This window comes from Galleria mellonella, unplaced genomic scaffold (genome assembly GCF_026898425.1).
Source record: "Galleria mellonella isolate WM207_F2 unplaced genomic scaffold, CSIRO_AGI_GalMel_v1 utg32, whole genome shotgun sequence".
NCBI lineage: Eukaryota > Metazoa > Arthropoda > Insecta > Lepidoptera > Pyralidae > Galleria > Galleria mellonella.
Window position 1 is genome coordinate 1,152,757 of NW_026442075.1, and position 21,787 is coordinate 1,174,543.

The window sequence follows — 21,787 nt, forward strand, 5'->3', positions numbered from 1 at the left end:
ACGCTGACGGAGCACCAGTGAAGAGTGATCGATGAGAATGAAAACAGGCCAGTTAGCCCATCATGATGAATTCATCAGGAATTAACGATTATAGTTTCCAGGGGGAACCGCGAGGAGGTCGGCCTGGTTAGGTACAATGGGATTCTCAGTCTCTATTACTAACAATCCCTTTCCCCCCTGTCTTATGATATTGGCAATACCGAATTGTATATTACATTAATTTCAATGCGACTTTTAGTTTCAATATTTTTTAATTATCTCTAGGGGACTTATCTGTAAATATTTCTTTCCAGATAAAAATTTTTTTTTCCTAATCGGTTTTGAACTGACGGAGTTATGAGTTAACAAATATAAAACATATGCAACCGAATCGAGAACCTTCTTCTTTTTTAAGTCGGTTGAAAATATGGTTTTACCCCCTTATTCATAATTACTGTTACATTTCTTATAAACCTATTTTAGCTATTAAACTGTTTTGTCTCTTTCTTTTACACTAAATTCCCAATTTGAACGAAAGTGACAAAACGTTTCAGTAACTAAAATAGGTTTGTAGGATTAGGTCATTATATTTTTTGTTTTTTTTTTTATGCAGCTTAGAATGGCAAATAACCTGACCGTCCACCTGATGAAGAAGAGTAAACGTCGCCTATAGACATGAGCAGTACCGTGGACATAACAGAGTACAATATTTCGCCCATGATATCTCCCATGCGTTGCTATTCCTGAGGACTCAGGTGTTATTCCTCTGTACCCTGTAAATTCACTGCCATATCCCACCCTTCAAAATGAAACATAACCACATAATTTAGCTTTTTTTTATACGACTTAGAATGGCTAACAAGCTGACGGCCCACCTGATGGAAAGTAGGAACCGTCGCCTATAGACATGAGTATGGACATAACAGAGTATACTGTTTCGCCCATGACACCCTTTGCATATATATGCACATATATTACAGTATTAACAGCTGATATTCAACTATATTACGGAGCATTACTTTAATATTTTTTTTTCCTCAGAATGGCGTAACCGCTTTGCAAATGGCGTGCGCCCAGGGTTGTCACGGCATCGTGGAACATCTTCTCGAGTTCGGAGCCAACGTACACTTACAAAACAATGTAAGGTTTGTTAAATAATATTAACTTCTTTTTTTATTATTATTTTTTTTTATATTTTTTTAATTACCTTATTTCAGTTAATCTTTGTTTTTTCTTTTAATCCGCAAACCAATTAGAAAAGTTAAGTCGAGAAAAATATACTAGATACTCTCTTAAATAAGCAGAAATAGAATTCCAAAAGAATACTTTAAAATCATTATCATCATCATTATATCAGCCATTAACTCTCCAGTGTTGGACATAAGCCTCCCCCCCTTAAGAGGGGGTTTGCCAATAATTGCCACACTTGGTTGGGTTGACGACCACAGTTAAGCTTTTGATAATGTTTTAAGAAGGATGCTGCTGCCTGTCCCTCGACTGTTAAGTTCATTTTAGTCGCCTCTTACGACACCCACGGGAAAGGAAGTGGTGGTCCATGCTATGCCGGGACCACACGGCAGTTTGAGAATACAAACAAGAGAATATAGGATAAATGACATCAATGAGACAATCATTCTGTTACAGTTAATAAATAAAATATTATTTTTTATTGTACAGATAGATAGATACTGTTTATTGTCTGCTCCAAAAGGATACAGTATAATTGGAATCCCTACATTATTTTGCAATTTTAATATATATAACAGCCTTTTCAATGAATAGAATTTGTTTTTTTTTATTTAGCTTTTGTTATATCTATGTATATATCGTCATAGTCGTAGAATACCGACGGATCTTTATATGTAATATTTGTCAGATCCGTCAGTATTCTACGACTATGACAGTGACATATTTCACTAAATAAATTATTTTTCTTTCTTTCTTTAAAAATAAATTATTCGTATAATTGTAATAATAATATTAATATTATAAATACAAAAGTTTGTATGTATGGATGAATGTTTATTACTCTTTCACGCAGGTCGCTTCATAAAGCCTGTGAAGATCCCAGAAAGCTTCTGTGCTTCTGTGCGAAGCCGGGCTTACTGTACTAGCCACGACTCATACGCACAACAGCCCAAATGAGAGGCTAAGCGCGGAAAATAGAGTCCAATTTACATTTACATTCACTCTTTCACGCCAAACTTACTGATCGGATTTGAATGCAATTTAGTACACAGATAGGTTATATCCTAATTTAGCACATAGGATACTTTATATACTTAATTCACACTGATTACGGACAAAGCCGCGGGATACAACTAGTAAATAATATTATAAAACAATATACAAAGAAAAACTGTAAGTTTTTTTTTATACAACTTAGAATGGCAAACAAGCCGACGGCCCACCTGATGGAAAGTGCTAACCGTCGCCTATAGACATGAGCAGTACCATGGACATAATAGAGTCACAGATAATATAATACTATTGATAGAGTATACTGTTTCGCCCATGATACCCCCAATGCGTTGCCATTCCTGTGGACTCAGGTGTTATTCCTCTGTACCCAGTAAATTCACGCCCTTCAAACCGAAACACAGCCATGCAAACACAGCTGCTTCACGGTTGAAACACGAATGGAACAGAGGTACCCAAGCAATCGACTTTTGTACTAACAATGTAATTATTAAAATATACGAGTAATTCAAGATAGAATAGATAGTAAACCTACATGAGTATGGAGTACGTTTTTTTATAGCACTGAGGTGACAAACAAACATACGGCCCACCTGATACTTCCTAAGCTTACTTTTAGAACTAATTTAACTAAGAGACTATCTACGTAAGAGTACCAACCACTTGTTACAAAATGGATGTTACTTCAATATAGTTTTTTTATAGGTGATAATGAAATAGTAACCCAACCCGCGCTATCGGTATACGCTGATAGGGCACCAATGAAGGATGATAGTCGAGGATGAAACAAGTCAGTTAGCCCATCGTGACGAATTCAACGAGAATTGTTCACGATGGTTTCCAGGGGGAACCACGCGGAGGTTGACCTGATATTGCTAGCAATGGGGCTGTCAAACTCCATTGCTAACAATCCCTTCCCCCCTACTTCAATATAGTTATACTTTTATTTGTAATTATGTTTTTTTTAATACCATTGAGGTGGCAAACAAGTATACAGCCCATCTGATGGTAAGCGGTTACCGTAGCCTATGTACGGCTGCAATACCAGAGGTATTACTCGCGCGTTGCCGACCTTGAAGAGAGCTCTTTTTTATTTTTACGTATTTGTATACTTTATTATTTAATAATACATATATTTTAGAAACGGGAACAGTGCGTTTGGAAATATTTCGTGGAAACTTATTAAAATATTGTCCTAAAAAAAGAAAATTTATTCCCTTCGGTATGTGTAGGTGATAACGTCAAATAAAACGATACAGTAGCAGCGTCAGGGCAGTAGGTGTGTAGGCGGTACGTGTGAGGGTTCCGGGAACCCAGGGTCGAGTCCCTGTCAGAACTGCTGAATTTCTTCAAATTACCCAAATTCACAAATACCACAGGGATAATATGTACAGAAGTCGTGTTTCTTCCGTGAAGCGGTTTTGTTTATATGGCTGTGTTTTCTTTAGTTGTTTGGTGTGTAATGAAAACACGTAAAGGAGGCCATAGGCGTTACAGTGTATTCTCAAATCTAGATGGTGCTGTTCATTTCTGTAGGCAATAAGCAACACTTTTCCTTAGGCGGGCCATTAGCTTGTTTGCTATCTCGAAATATCTATATATATATGTACAAATAATTGTCTGTTTTGTGTGTGAGTGTGTGTGTATGTGCACATGTATTTGTGTGTGTGCTCGCGTGTATTTGTGTCATCACAGTTCATAAATGACAGAGTTTAAAGGTAAAGTAAATATTAAAAAACAATCGAATTGAAAAACTCCTTCTTTTCAACCGACTTCAAAAAACAAGGTTTTCAATTCAGTTGTTTTTTTTAATATTTGTTACCATATACGAGTAACTCCATCAGTTGTAAATCGATTTGGAAAATTCTTTTTGTATCTGTAAGGATATACTTACAAATTAGTTATAATATGGTTTCCATACAAATTTTATCAAAATCGGTTTAGTAGTTTAGTTTTTAAATCAAAATAACCGGTTTTGCCACAACTCGAGTAGATACGTTTTTTTGTTTGTGCAAAAAAACTACCGATTTGTCAAATATTTAATTTGACAAATCGGTAAACATTTTAACGAAACCGAAGGAACGGAAACTTTAGGGTTCTGGTGATAATACAGTAACGACTTTCTAGCACAGGTTTTTTTTGATGGGTGAAAATGGTATAGTAACCCCGCCTGCACTAACGGGATACGCTGGCGGAGCACCAGTGAAGGATGATAGATGAGAATAAAAACAGGTCAGTTAGCCCATCATGATGAACTCATCAGGAATTAACCATGATAGTTTCCAGGAGGAACCACGAGGGTGTCGACCTGGTTGGGTATATTGCTAGCAATGGGATTCTCAGTCTCCATTAGTAACAATCCCTTTCCCCCTTTTGGCACAGGTTGGCTCGTCAGCGCTGCACGCCGCGTGCGCTGCTGATGCCACACAAATTGTGGAACTGCTCCTGGCTCGGGGCGCTGACCCCACCGTCACTGATCAGGTGAGCTGATGCTCTATTTTTATCATCATATCTTGCTTGTGTAACGTCCACTCAAGGTCACACATGTTTATAAACTCATGCATTGAGTTAATACTTCGATTAGGATATTTCGGATCTACCGTTTTTTTATACAACTTAGAATGGCAAACAAGCTAACGGCCCACCTGGTGGAAAGTGGTAACCGTCGCCTATAGACATGAGCAGTACCATGGACATAACAGAGTATACTGTTTCGTTCATGATACCCCCCATACGTTGCCATTCCTGAGGACTCGGGTGTTATTCCTCCGTACCCAGTAAATTCACGCCATATCCCACCCTTCAAACCGAAACACAACTGCTTTATTGTTGAAACACGAATGGGACAGAGGTACCCAAGCAATCGACTTTGTACCCTTTTAATGAATTTTAAACTGTTAATAAAAACACTTATTGAACAAAGCCTATTATACTCTAAATGATTACTTGAATGACAGGCGTGCATGATGTTCCTGGGGGATGTGCTAATATACCGGCGCATCCTCCGAGTGGTAGGGTGAGCATGCCATCCCCCTGTCTTGAGAGAGGAGACCTGCTCTTACCATCAGGGGGCGGGTTGCTGCCATTGGAGATGTGGTGTCCCCATGTCTCCGACATATGGCACCTCGAGGGTATATCGTCTGGTTTTTGGTGGGTACACCCTCACCTTACGGGGGGATTCCCACAGTACCCATTCACCTCCCACAAGGTGTATGGGTCTGCATAAAGCATTTTCCAGACGTTAAAAAAAAAAGCGTGTATGGTGTTAGTCGATTATGTATGGACTTTTTAATGACCATGTAATTTTAGACATAATACATTTAAATAGATACACATAATATTAACAGAGATTTAAAAGTGTAACTGTTGAGTTTCTTGCAAGCTCTTCTCAATAGATAACAACTTCTGAACTATGCAGTAGATTTAAAAAAAAAGTGCTTGTTAACAAGTCTATTTAAATAAAGTTGATGAATCGTTCATGAACCAACATCAAATTGGTAAATTTCAAAAAGAATTGAACAATTTTCACTGTTTATTTTTTAAACTTTTTTATAATCTTCTTATTAAAATTCTTGCCAGTTCTGTTATGTATTTTTAAAATAAAAATATCCCTTAATATCATAGCCCAATTAATATGATAAGGATATATAAACTAAATTTATAATTGAACTAAGTCAGAAATTTATAACAAAATAGTTTATACGTAAACTATAATAATTAAAGATTGTATCGCACAATAAAAAAGACTAATTGTGATAAAACCAATTATTTTAATTTAAAAACTAAACTACTAATTTTTATAAAATTTCTATAGGACCATCCTATAAGTACATTCTTACAGATAAAAAAATAATTTTCGAAATCAGTTTAGAACTGACGGAGTTCTGAGGTGATAAATATATAAAAAAAAATACAACCGAATTTAGGACACCCTTCTTTTTGAATTCAGCTGAAAATAAATTTTTGTTTTTGAAAATAGTATTTCCTTAATAATATTATATCCTTTTTCGTACCATGTCCTTCTTCATATCATGTTTATAAAAATAACGCGATAGGGTTGATTTATTTTATTATGATAAAATATACATAGGTAGATATATAAATGATCACAAAATATTTGTGAATTTTGGCAACCTGTTTTTATAACATGTTATTACTTATTAGGAATTCCAAAGAAACTGGCATATATAAAAAAAAAAACTCTATATTACAACTATTATACTGTGTTTCCTATAGCACTCAGCAATCACTATGTTAATGTTCTTTTGCAGTATTTTTTTATTAGGTGCAAACAAATCTGTAAACGTAAAGTATAAATATTAAAAAAAAACTAAAAATATAATTATAAACATAAAAATTTATTATTAAAAGTATAATAACAAAAAAGCGAGAGGGGGCACCCGGGTTTGAACCGGGGACCTCTCGATCTGCAGTCGAATGCTCTACCACTGAGCTATACCCCCATATGAACAATGAGTTGAAATTATCGATAAGCATTGTTGAATAGTTGCTAAGAAGGTTAAAAAATATCATAATATCATATTGTCTCCCAGAAAATAACATTAACCCTGCGTTAAAACAATTCCAAAATAAAATGCTGACATCATTTTGATGTCCAAATTTCTTCTAATAAAGTTTTTAATCGAACCATATCATAATAGTAAACAGACATTGCATAAGCAGTGGTAGATTAATTAAAAATAATAAAAAAACAAGGGGTCCAGGATTGAACCGAGGACCGGTTGCTCTGCAGATGACTAATCTACCACTTAGCTATATACCTACACGACTCATTTATTGAAATTTGTAATCATATACCTACAAGCTGGTAACAATATTACATCTTTACGCATTGATTCATTTTATTAGTCACACTTTCATACAAGCTTCAAGGAAAACTAAATATAGCCACGTAATGTGCTATTTTTCTTATGCAATAGAACACAACAAAATCCATATTGTTAATTGCTTGTTATTATTTATCTTAACGCCAAGTTCACACAGGATAGGCAGAGTGAATCTTGTGCTAAACATTTCTGTCTTTACTGACGCAGTGATTAGCACATTGCTTTGCAATTGAGGTACCGAATTTGATTCCCAATCTTACCAATTTAGGAAACGAACTTAACTCGATGAATTGGCTCAGGTCTGAGTGTTCTGGGTCGTACCCTCAATTTTTTTCCTCAAAGCCTTTCTATTTATATATATATATATATATATATATATATATATATATATATATATATATATATATATTTCCTCTTATCGGTGCAACTAATTCATTGTCTTCCAGCCAGCTCTATTCCAGGCCATATCTTTGACCTCCCTATACGACATGACACCTAGTGTTTCCTTTATCTGTCCCATATAGTTATTTCTCTGTCTACCTACCAGAGTATACTAGTTTGTGGATCAAACGATTTGTTAATTATATGGGACTTATTATTAAATCACTAGTTTGCGCCTGTGACTTTATCCGCGTGACCGGGATATGCTAACTGTCCAGGATAAAAGTATCCTATACCTTTCTCTATTCCACATAATACATATATACCAAATTTCGTAATCATTGGTTGAGCCCTTAAGGCATTATAACAAACAAACTTTCACATTTATAATATTAGTAAGAATGCCGTCTGGTCCCGGCATAGATTGTGCCACCTCTTCCTTTCGCGTGGGTGTAGTAAGAGGCGACTAAGGAAACTTACTGATCGAAGGTTGGGCAGCAACGTCTCTTTTAGATCATCGCCAAAGACTAAATGCGATTGCCAACCCAAATGCCAAAAGTGGTAACTACTGGCAAGCCCCCACCCCCACCCCTAATGGGAGAGACCTATCTTCAGCAGTGGACAGTTAACCATCGATAAGATAGAAATACACTAATAATAAAGGTATTAGGTAGGCGATGTTATCACACATGAATAGAAAGACGTGGTGTAATAAAGTAAGATAAATAGAGGTTTACATGTAATTGATTGGTGAAAATGGTATGGTAACCCCGCCTGCGCTAACGGGATACGCTGTCGGAGCACCAGTGAAGGGTGATAGATGAGAATGAAAACAGGCCAGTTAGCCCATCATGATGAATTCATCAGGAATTAACCATGATAGTGTCCAGGAAGAACCGCGAGGAGATCGACCTGGTTGGGTATATTGCTAGCAATGGGATTCTCAGTTTCCATTACTAACAATCCCTTTCCCCCCGGTTTACATGTATTAGACCATATATACTCGTCATAGTATAACATAAATACTATTAAATAAGGATTAACTTTAACAAGTTACCTTTTTTGCTATAAGAAATACTGCATCATCGCGTGAGCGAAACCGGTTCGCTTCAGTGTGGCCATTCACATAAAGTATTGCTTAATATACCTATGCAAATTTTATTGTAATACATCACAAAAGAAATTAATTTAAAAGCAACACAAAAACTAATTTGTATCTGCAACCCACTTATCTTATTTTTTATTCCCGTATGGGGTCAGCTAAGCCATTGCACGTCGACTCATCGGGATCATTTGTGCTTCGCCGTCGGTTATATCATCATTTTGTAGGTCTTATTTGTTACCTTAACGATATTCCGCGGTTTAAGATATCTGTAGTCCCCTGGCTCTGGGTAAGCCGTTCCCAGTAGACTCATACGCATACTTGCCAACGAATCGCAGGTGCACATCAAGTGTTCCATGGATTCCGATTTCTCACCGCACAATCTACACAGTTTGCCCAGGCCTCTCATACAGAAACGATATATTTTCTTTGGAAAATTACTTCATTTCCTGAAGAAATAAAAGACATTGTTACTAAGAACGTCTTAAAATTCTTATTACTGACAGGAATTAGCCACGAACTTTAAAATTGGGCGAGCACAATAGATCACAGAGATCGCAGTATTACAGATTTTTCTGTCTGACAAAAGTCTATAATAAGATGGTAAACAAGCACTTTTTTATGCAACTTAGAACGGTAAATAAGCTGACGGCCAACCTGATGGAAAGTGGTAACCGACACCTATAGACATAAGCAGTACCATGGACATAACAGAGTATACTGTTACGCCCATGATACCTCACATGCGTTGCCATTCCTGAGAACTCGGATGTTATTCCTCTGTACCCTGTAAATTCTCTGCCATATCCCACCCTTCGAACCGAAACACAGCCATGCAAACACAACTGCTTCCCGATAGAAACACGAATGGGACAGAGGTACCTAAGCAAACTACTTTTGTACAAAATCTCCCTCTGGTATACGTACAGCATATAGCCCATCTAATCGTAATCGGTCATTGTAACCTATAGACGTCTGCAACACTAGGGAGCTTGTTCCCCCATGATAACAATTGTAATTAATTCCTAATAAATTCACCGTGTCAAACCCATTGACCAGACCTCATCTTTTACTCATCCCTTACTTTTACCAGAAAGAGACTTTGTACAAAAGTCGATTGCGTGAATTTACTAGGTACGGGGGTATTACACCTGAGTCCTCAGGAATGGCAACGCATGAGGGTATCATGAGCGAAACAGTATACTCTGTTATGTCCATGGTACTGCTCATGTCTATAGGCGACAGTTACCACTTTCCATCAGGTGGGCCGTCAGCTTGTTTGCCATTCTAAGTAGTATAAAAAAAAGCTAATTCCTCGTCAATCCGCTATTATGGATCAGCATAGACGGTAGCACCATCCCATCTTCATCAATTGAAAAAGAGGCTGTCCATAGGGGAGACTGATGTTTAAAAGCCGACAGTTAACAGCGAAAAAGGTAATGATAAATAATAATAGTTATTCGCAGATATTCTACGGAGATGTGCGCGGACCATATAGTATTAATGGACTGAGGCATATTAGCGCTCCGCCACGAGAACCCTGCCAATGTTCGGTTAAAATTTCACGGCATTCGCTCCAGCATCTACAATATTCATACTGCGCTGAGTAAATTGGTTAGACACAATATTGCAGACTGCGTTTCTTTTTGAAATAGGCTTATTTAAAGGGCACCGTGCCCATCCTAGAACGCAAGCGAAGTTTTTCAGCAAAAACATATCTGAAAATATATAATTGGTTTTTTTTAAATTGGATTATTGGGTTCCTCTAGACCTTTATAAACCTCCTATTTTCCTATTTGGGGTCAGCCCTGGATTCCTTTAGACATTGATGGCGGAGTAAAGGTTACCATACCCATTACAATATCGCTCGGACTAGTTGGATATCTGTATTAATTTCCACCGGGTTTCTTCATTTTGATAATATACTCGTTTTTTGGATAAACGATATTTAATACACTAGAGGAAAAAATTAAGAGATCAAAAAAAAATATCAAATTTTTTGTGGTTTTTCAAGTACCTGTATTTCCCTTAAAAATGGTCGTACTGGAATTTTAAAAAAAGGATTTTGAAGCTCAAAGTTTCTAGTTTTAAGATCTTAGAATGAAACAATTTTTTAAGCAACGTGTTCCGCTCAATCCTAATGAATACCGAAACATTTTTTTTTACTTTTACAGTTAGTACAGTACAGTACTACAATATATAAATATTGCTACATATTACCTATTCCTAGTGTAAACCAACAACGCAGGGGTTACCTTTTCGTTTTCAACCGCCTTTAAAAAAGGAGGATCATAACTTTATCAGTTATAAATCGATTTGATGGGGGGAAGGGATTGTTAGTAATGCGGACTACCAGTCCCATTGCTAGCAATATGTCCTGTCAAGTCGACTTCCACGCGGTTCCCCTTAGGTTCCCCTGAAAACCATTGTGACTAATTTATGGTTGAATTCGTCACGATGGGCTAACTGACCTGCCTTTTCATCCTCAATGATCATCTCTCACTGATGCCCCGCCAGTGTATACCGATAGCGCAGGCGGGGTTACCATTCCATTATCATCCATTAAATAAATAAACGATTTGAAAAAAAAAGTCTCAAAAGATCTACTATCCGAATGATCCCGTAGAAATTTTATTAAAATCGAGTTAGTAATTTAGTTTATAAACCAAAATAAGCACAACGGTTTTTCCCGAATAAAGTCAGTTTTTTTTTTTTTTTATCAAATACAATCTTCAATTTTCATTATTAAAAAAAAAAAATACGGCCTGTCTGACGATAAGCGATCACCGCCTAGGGACGTCTGCAGCGTCAGGGCTGTCACCCGCGCTTACCCAACTTTTGTGACAAAGGTCTCGACTAGCTGAATCTCGGAGATTCACTGTTGCGTTTGTCGCACTCAAGAAACCGGAATATAAATATTTTATTTTAATTTCAGACTAGCTTATTGCCTCCTATTTCGTACGCGAGGATTTCAGAAGTAGAAAAACTAAAATCATCATGTTAGGCTTTAACTGTCCAATGCTGAACATAGGCGCCCCTCATAGAAGACGGGGTGGGAGGATTGCTAGTAGTTTTTTTTTTATGCAACTTAGAATGGCAAACAAGCTGACGGTCCACCTGGTGGAAAGTGCTAACCGTCGCCTATAGACATGAGCAGTACCATGGACATAACAGAGTATACTGTTTCGCCCCTGATACCCCCCATGCGTTGCCATTTCTGAGGACTGTGTTATTCCTGTGTACCCAGTAAATTCACGCCATATCCCACCCTTCAAACCGAAACACAGCCATGCAAACACAACTGCTTCACGGTTGAAACACGAATGGGACAGAGGTACCCAAGCAATCGACTTTTGTACAAAGTCTGGTCCCTCTGGTGCTAGTAGTTGCCGAAGCTCACGAAAATGAATATGGTTTTTAGTTGTGTTCCTGAATATCTAATTTACAATCTGGTGCATGTTTTTTTTAATGGATGATAATGGAATGGTAATTCTGCCTGCGCTATTGGTATACACTGGCGAAGCGTGAGGATGAAGCAGGTCAGTTAGCCCACCGTGACGAATCTAACAATAAATCAATCAAGATGGTATCCAGGGGGAACCACGAGGAGGTCGACCTACCAGGGCATATTGCTAGCAATGGGGCTACTAATCCTCATTACTAACAATCCCTTCTCCCCCTATCTGGTGCATGTTTTAAAGTCTCATCCAGAAATTGTCTATAGGTATCATTGGCTTTTTTTTCTTTTTAATTTACGCGTACGAAGTAGGGGACAAATCAATCAGTTTTGAAATTGTCAATCACGATATGGGATCATATCGTTTAAGGAATAAGGTTATTATGGCTGTATTTCGGTTTAAAGGAGGTGATATGGCGTGAATTTACAGGGCACAGAGGAATAACACCTGAGTCCTCAGGAATGGCAACGCATGGAGTATCATGGGTGAAACAGTATACTCTATTATGTTCATGGTACTGCTCATGTCTATAGGCAACGGTTACCACTTTCCATCAGGTGTACCGTCAGCTTGTTTGCCATTCTATGTTGTATAAGAAAAAAAAAAGTTCCCCGAGTTGCTGCTGCTGCCATCTGTAATGACAACAACTGAATTTGAAATACAAGTCCACCGGATGTATCATTTCCTTGAGACAAAGTCAATTTGTACTCGTAAATATTGACTACCAATATTTTGTTCTAAGTGAACTCCGAATTACGCAGTACGTTAGTACTGTATGCATATTTATGACATATAAGTAATAGGTACCTATTATTTACTTCCCAGTTACATTTCGTTCGTGTAACGTGCTGCCAGTCTCCGGGGTCGTTGAATTATTTAAATACAAACAACCTTCGCGCCGTTTTGCTCTCCTGGTGCTTGCATAATACAGTTGCAATTTTGTATTCTTCGTTTTACAAAAAAACGATACGTATGTCTGTATGAGACGTTAAAATATCTTTTATGTATACAGGGAAGTTGTTTAAACTACTCTGTATAGATAAATAGTGTAAATCAGGGATTCCTAAACTTTTAAGAGAACAGAACACTCACCAAATACCTTTTATTTTATGGAACCCTATATCAAACAAATAAATAAATAAAAAAAAATCAAAAACACTGCAAATTAAATAAAAACAAAAGCTTTTATTAGAAATATTTTAAAAGTATAACACTTTATAGTTTCCTTTAATTTGAAGAATGAAATTGTTTTACTGTAAGTAATTTCACGGAACTCTGGTGACTTTTTTACGGAATCCCTAGGTTCCGTAGAACCTATTTTAGAAATCGGTGGTATAAACAAATAAGTATTTTTTTTTAATTTAATAACATTTACCCACGTATTACACAGATTAAAAAAAAGCACACAACCACTCTTTGGAATCAACTTCCAGCAGCAGTATTTCCGAACCGGTACGACAACATAACCTTCAACGAAAGAGCATATTCCTTTTTAAAGACCGGCAGCATACCTGCAATGCTGTTGGTATTGCGGGTGACCATGGGCGGCGGTAGTCACTTACCATCAGGTGAGCCGCATGCTCGTTTGCGGCTTGTGCTGTAAAAAAAAGTGTCTGACATCCTATTCATCATATCATCCTCATATCAGCCGTCTACTGTCCACCGTTGAACATAAGCCTTCCTCAAAAGGGTAGTTTCGCTAGTAGTTACCACGCTTGGCAGGCGGATTGACAACCGCAGTTAGACTTTGGTGACGTTTTAAGATGGACGCTGCAAATTCCCTTAGTCGCCTCTTACGACACCCACAGGAAAGGAAGAGGTAGTCTGTTCTATGCCAGGACCACACAGGCAATAAGCCTATTTCTATAGGCAATAAGCAACACTTTTCCTCAGGCGGTCCATTAGCTTGTTTGCTATCTCGAAATATATATATATATATATATATATATATATATATATATATATATATATATATATATATATATATATATATATATATATATATATATATATATATATATATATATATATATATATATATATATATATATAAATATAGATGTATGTCCTAAATAAAGGAGTTCATTAGTTTTAACGTTCTTATACTTCGAATCATATCTTCTCTGTGGGTCAACAAACCTGACGTTATCTTCACTTATATTTCATAATGCTATCCCGACAGAATCATATTCCATTTTCATCTATTAACCGACCGAAATAAAATATCTGGAAATCTAATTTCGTCACAGTAAAAAATATTCTCTAACAAAGAGTCAACAAGTTGCCATGAATAAAAATATAAAAAAAAAAAAGAATAATGTAATTCTTTTTAGACAAAACAAATCAAGTTTACTGTAGAGATTAAACCAACCCTGGGATTTCTTTAGACAACACGGTAATTGGAACATCGATATTCAATTCGGGACAAACTATGCGATGCAATTTGCATACTTCCGACTCCCCAGTCAGTCCCCACTGACGGGAGCCTGTTTCATGCATTATTTAATGGTTTATTCGCTTGCAGACCTATTTTTTGCAAACCACTGCGATTTTGTCCACAAATATAGTGTGCAATTTTAAATTACTATAATATTCCAATTGATATTTTAGCTGTATATTGAAATTACCAGAGGGAGACTTTGTACAAATATCGTTTGCTTGGGCACCTATGTCCCATTCGTGTTTCAACCGTGAAGCAGTTGTGTTTGCATGGCTGTGTTACGGTTATCACTGGTGCCCTACCATTGTATACCAATAGCGCAGACGGAGTTACCATACCATTATCACCCATTAAAAAAAAACCTCGGTGAAAATGTTTCGATATCACTAATATAGTATTCATGAAATCTGGGTTTCGGGTAGCTGTTCCCCTCTCCACTAGACTCATACCTTCCTTGTTAATACATTTGGTGATTAATAATGAACGTAGTAATAGACACCTAGTGGGAACTAAATAATTAATAGACAGTGAGATATCATTTTGAATGAAATAAGCAAAATGCATGGATAAATAATTTATTTGAATCTCTAGCATGGGCATATAAATAATTATTATATATTATTTTATAAATTATATATATTATATATTATTTTAAAAATTTAATATGATAAGTGAATCTTATCATATAAAATTTTTGTTCAATATCTCCCATGTATAAACATCGTCTAAATACAATCTTATATTATATTAATCACAGTATGTACTTACTTTTTTTAATGGATGATAATGGAATGGAACCCCGCCTGCACTAACAGCGTACACTGGCGGGGCACCAGTGAAAGATGATAGGTGAGAATGAAAAAGCAGGTCAGTTAGTTCATTATGATGAATACACCTGCAATTCAGTACGCAAACAAAACTGCTTCACAGTAGAAACACAAATGAGACAGAGGTGCCCAAGCAAACGACTTTTGTACAAAGTCTCCCTCTGGTAAATTTAAAATTAAAATTAATTTTATTGTAAATTTTCTCTCTTTTACATTACTAATAAAAAAGTTATTTTAATAATAAAAAAATAAACTACCGATGTACGATTTTGATAAAATATCTATGAGACAGATCTGTAAATATATCCTTTAAAAAAAGTAATTTTTCAAAACGATTAATAACTGATAAAGATATATATATATATATATATATATATATATATATATACTTCATATTCTAAATATACTACCTACTCCTTTATTAACTTCCTTATTATATTTTATAGAAATAGACTATAATACACGCAGGTACTTTCCCGTCCGCCAACTCGCTACTTAATCAACGACTAATTTGACATTTTAATGCCGAATTTGCCCAAAATAATGGCGTTATCGCATTAATAATTAAGTGAGGGCCGAATAGATTTGTTTGCCGTTTATAAGGCGTTAATCCTACTTATAATAAACTAGATGCATACTGCAATTTCTCTCGCATAGACGTTAATATCACCAAAGTTGCAGTTGCCAACCCGCCTGCCAGGGGGGAAAGGGATTGTTAGTAATGGAGTTCGACAGTTCCATTACTAGCAATATGCCTTATTAGGTCGACCTCCACGTGATTCCCCCTGGAAACCATCGTGAACAATTCTTGTCGAATTCGTCACGATGGGCCAACTGACCTACTTCATCCTCACCTATCATCCTTCACTGGTGCCCCGCCGGTGTATACCGATAGCGCGGGTGGAGTTACCATTCCATTATCATCCATTAAAAAAAAACCCGCCTGCCAAGCATGGTAACTACTGGCAAACCCAGGGGAAGATCTATGTTTAGCAGTGGACTTGTTTATAATTACAAATTCCATAAAAAATGAATGAATGAATAAATGAGTATACTTTATTTGCATTATACTACATAGAATATAAAGCAAGACAACAAATAAATGTAACAATACAAATGCATAAGTATAAATGTATAATTTTGTAAATATTTTTAAGACCATATCTTCCATACGTAGCCTACGTACTGTTTTTTTTTAATCGGTGAAAATGAAATGGTAGGAATGAATGCAATGACCTACGCTATTGGTATACGCAGGCCGAGCACCAGTGAAGTATTAGAGGTGACGATGAAGACAGGTCAGATGACCCTATATTGGTCGATTCAACAAGAATTAACCACGATAGTTTCCAAAAGGAGCCGCGTGGAGGTCGACCTGATGGGGTAGCAATGGAATTTTTATACTGATTACTAACAATCCATTTGCCTCATATGCTATAGTTTAGCTTTAATACGTAGTGGGCGGAATATAATTAAAAAAGAAAACAATTTGAATTGTATTGACTGTAAATTAGCAGTAATTTTAATTTTTCTAATGTTATTTATTTATTTATTTTATTTATTCTTTATTGCACAATAAAATTTTGTACAAATGGCGAGCTTAATGCCATATGGCATTCTCTACCAGCTAACCATTGGGTAAAAACAGAAAGCGTATGAAGGGCAGATGTGGTGAAAAATATGTGACAATTACAGTAACACATTAAGGCAATACACAATATAAATATAATATACACATAAGAAATGCACATATAATACATAAACATTACTTTTAATATATATGGATAAACTAATACATATGATATATATATCAAATATATATATACATATACATAAATTAAAACAACGATAAGCATTATGAGATATAATAACTATGTATTATGTAGTATCTATCCTATATAAGGTATTTTGTGCTTTGGATAAATAAGTAAATAAATATTATTAAAAGAAAGACAAAGGACAAACAAAGCCGTAGACTGTAGGTATAATATTCTACATAACTGATATATCAACACACAAATTAAATGTACTAATGATTTATAGAAAATCCTTATGTAACTTAGTCAAATATAGCTAAAATAATCACATGATCAAAGCTATTTAACTAGCTATTTTATTCATAGGTACTAGTGTAACATACATCAACATGGAAGATTTATTAAGTACTTAATCGCCGTTGAAATAACAAATATTTAACATGAATTTTAAACATAATACAACTAAATACAATGTAAGCCTTTACTCGTGGTACTAGCATATGGTATCTGCGCTCGTGGGAAATTAAAATAATGTACGTACCTGTTCTAAATGCCAAAATGTAATTTCAAATAATATCTAAGTGAAATAGCGTATAAGATTGAATATAATTCGACTTACAATTTACAAGTATATCTGTGCATATGGCTGTAATATATCGTCACAGTTGTAGAATACTGACGGATCTGACAAATATATATAGATCCGGTAGTATTCTACGACTATGACGATATGTAAGATCTCTGTCAAAGATAAGTCCACCCTTGCTTACGATATTTATAAATGCATTAACAATGTAATACAATTGCAATGAAGAATATATATATATATATATATAATGTTATCTCATCATCATATCAGCTTTTCACTGTCCACTGCTGAACATAAGCCTCCCCTAGGGGGGATTTTCCAGTAGTTGCCACGCTTGGTAGGCGGATTGCCCAGTTAGGCTTTAGAGATGTCTAAAGAGGGACGCTCGTACACATCCCTCGCCCTCCCTTAGACGCCTCTTACGATACGATACCCACGAGAAAGGAAGGGGTGGCCTATTCTATGCCGGGACCATAGTACTGCACTATAATCCAATAAATACCATACAAATGGAGAAACTATCTACTTATGTCATATTTATTTTTATTTCTATATTCATATTACTAATCAAGTAACATGAACTTCTAGAAATAAACAGATTAGCATATCCTGTCTTTGTTAATATCCTTTTTTTAGATCGTTTGAAAGTAATCGTCTCTACCCATACTTTAACACTACACTCTTCCCTTATACCTCTTTCTTATTCCACAAAATTTTATTTCAATTCCTTCGCCGTTCCGAGTATAATATGAACTTGAATCGTTTGAATTCAATAACGTGCTGTGAAATTCTAAACTCACAGTTAGGATTGTGGAATCGAGTTCTCAAATCGGAGAAAGGTAATATATGTACTATAATATAATATGTAGGTACTATTAACAGAGAGCTCACCCTAATATTCTGAAAGATAGTCACGTAATTGCCAGATATGATTTATTTATTTTTAACCAAATATCAAACGTTTTTTTACCCATTTCGATACAATTTCGTTTACTTAAAAAGAGCATATTAAAGTTTCTTAAGGATCAGCAACGTGCACGTGGCATCCCTTGTGTTACAGATGTCCTTAGGTTACGATAACCCTATTACGTCGAGAGGGGGGGGGGGGGAAGGAATTGATAGTAATGGAGTTTGACAGCCCCCTTGCTAACAATATGCCCTATTAGGTCGACCTCCATGTGGTTCCGCCTGGAAACCGTCGTGAATAATTCTTGTTGAATTTGTCACGATGGGCTAACTGACCTGCTTCATCCTCATCTATCATCACAAACTGGTGCCCCACCGGTGAGTGATGATACCGATAGCGCGGGTCGGGTTACCAATCCATTATCAGCCATTAAAAAAACCTATTACGTCAGTATGCCTGTTTGCTATTGTAGTTATAAAAAAAAAAACTTTTACTCAAGCGCAAACTTGTATCGGTTTAACTACATTTTGCGTCGTAACGTTTGAGCTCTTTTACACTCTGCTTTACTACCTTCATTGGCTGTGTGTACTGATATAACATGTTTATAGCAGTCAAATTATTTTTAATTTTACCTTGTTATTTTACTCCTTGCCTGCCCATACGAGGTATAAGTACCTACAACCTATTATAACTGGGGTAGCTATTCAAAATAAATGTTTAATTTAATTAATTGAATTGAATTTTTTTCAACGACTGAATGAGAGGCTTACATGGGCACACATTTTCTTTACAGAAAAAATAAATAAATAATTATTAGAAAAAAATACTTATCTTCTTAATACATAAGTACGATATTCATTCTAAATCAATTTTAATAAAATTTTGTAAATAAATTATTGTTTAGTTTACCTTACCTTAGTGATAGGAGAATTTATCTGCCGATAACAAAAAATGGATCTATTAAATGGCGGTAGAGGCCGAAACGCCCTTTCCCGAGTCAGCTAAGCGAAATATAAAGAAAAGTATGTTTATTAAAAGTCTTAAACTACACCCTACAAAAATCCTCTTTAAACCCGCTTTCTATGTGACTTTTAAGTATAATATTTGCAGAATTATCCCGACATTAAGGCCACTTCCAAGTTTCATCAGGCTCGGACGCCGCGCCCGGGGCCTGATTCAATTATTAACCAAACCGGTTAAGTATTCATAAACCATGTCAAGTGTGAGTGATATCATCGCGTTCAGTTCAACACACATCCAGCTACGTGCAAATATAGCTGATAAAATTACTGCATTATTACTTTGTTACCTAGAGACATCTGTTGACGAAAAACCAGCTCACAGAATCCAATATCCCAGAATTGTTTGGTGCCAATCCCAGGATGCGAGCTAAGTTTTGCAAAGATATGTGTGTCTGTATACGCGCCTTTTTTAAAGGACCAGGCCTTCCTGGAAATTAATCTCAAATACGCCAATGCAGATGTGTTTAATTGGGCCCCGTGTACCCACTGTTGGTCATAGACTTTCCTTTGGTCTCTCCACTCCACTGTCTTAATCAAACGGTCGTTTTATTTTCTGACCAAATGTCTTGCCCAAATTCATTTTGTAACTTTTTTACTAACGTCTTCATAACCATTTTACCAGTAATCGACGATTTTTGAAGGGACTGCATGAAGGTCGACCTGGCAAAATATATTTCTCGCAAGTCCCCTTCCCTCGTTTCGAGGGGACTGGATTGTCCTCAGATATGTTCATCTAATTCTCTAAGATACCAATAGTAACGAATGAATATTTTGCACCCTAGGAACAGGCGATTTGCGTTGCCAGCGAAAGCATTAGTTTTAATTTGAAATTATGATCATGGCATTAAAGTCACATAAATTAATTAACGAACTCCATTAGTAAATACACTCAATATGACAGTAGAGTTTTGATAGTGTTCAAATTAGTTTAATGATTAGCAATCTGCCGCCTATACTTCGATATAGGAGGTGTGTTTTTTTTTTAATGGGTGATAATGGAATGGTAATCCCACCCGCGCTATCGGTATACACCGGCGGGGCACCAGTGAAGGATGATAGGTGAGGATGAAGCAGGCCAGTTAGCCCATCGTGACGAATTCAACAAGAATTGTTCACGATGGTTTCCAAGGGGAACCACGTGGAGGTCGACCTGACAGGATATATTGCTAGTAATTAAGTAAGGGCTATTTTACCCCATTACTAACAATCCCTTTCCCCCCTAGGAGGTGTGTTTGAACTCCAAACAGATAAATACCTAATTTACCTATTCACTTGTGTGTTACTATCAACGCCGTATGGTCTTAACATTGAATGGACTACACCTTCCTTTCCCTTGGGTATCGTAAGAGGAAACTTAATAGTTGAGGAATGGGCAGCAGCATCCCTCTTAAAACATCACCAAAGCCTAATTGCAGCTGCCAACCCACACACCAAGCGTGGCAACTACTGGCAAGACCTCTCACATATGGGGAGGCCTATGTTGAGTAACGGGCAATTAACGGCTGATATGATGATGGGGGGAAAGGGATTATTAGCAATGGTGTTTGATAGCCACATTACTAGCAATAATTAGGTCGACCTCCACGTGGTTCCCCCCGGAATCCATCGTGAACAATTCTTGTGGAATTTGTCCCGATGGGCTAACTGACCTGCTTCATCCTCATCTACGAGTATCATCTCTCACTGGTGCCCCGTCGGTGTATACCAATATAGCGCGGGCGGGGTTACCATTCCATTATCATCCATTAAAAAAAAAGATATGATGATGACCATCCACAGGTCGCCTGGAAGAGATCGCTCTTAGCGATAAGATCGCCCATTGTTTTCTCATTGTGATTATTTCTTGTAATTGTTTATATTTATAATAAGTTTACTATTGTAATCTTTTGGAGGAAACAATAAAGAGTATCTATCTATCTATCTACTTGTGAACTTACTTATGTTAGCAGATAATTGTGCAAGTTTGTAAAGAAGTTTAGATATTTGGATGCTTATTATACTCGTATGTCTGAACCAAGTTGAATATTTGCATCATTATCTATCTTGATAAATCGATTGATCTGGTCACCATCGTCCAAAAGATGATTGAAAAAGGAAACTGTATACCAATTCTTTTTATACAACTATGGTGGCGTACAAACTTATGACCCGTCTGAAAGTAAACGGGGTTATACGGTAAGCCCGTAGGCTACGGCCTATGAATGTAATAGCAGGGATGTCACGTGCTTTGGCGACCCTATATATATATATATATATATATATATATATATATATATATA

The 21,787-nt window shown here is 36.3% G+C and overlaps 1 protein-coding gene and 1 non-coding gene across 2 annotated transcripts in view; one reads left to right on the forward strand and one right to left on the reverse strand.

Moving 5' to 3' along the window:
- Nucleotides 1-21,787, forward strand: part of LOC113510757 (ankyrin repeat domain-containing protein 29-like) — a 93,529-nt gene that overhangs the window by 57,693 nt on the left and 14,049 nt on the right. Inside the window, exons 7-8 of the mRNA XM_052896351.1 lie at nt 1,021-1,119; nt 4,561-4,659. Of these exons, the coding sequence (XP_052752311.1) occupies nt 1,021-1,119; nt 4,561-4,659 (198 nt within the window). The remainder of the gene's footprint in view (nt 1-1,020; nt 1,120-4,560; nt 4,660-21,787) is intronic.
- Trnac-gca (transfer RNA cysteine (anticodon GCA)) lies at nt 6,570-6,641 on the reverse strand. Its single transcript has one exon. It is a non-coding gene; the product is annotated as a tRNA-Cys (tRNA).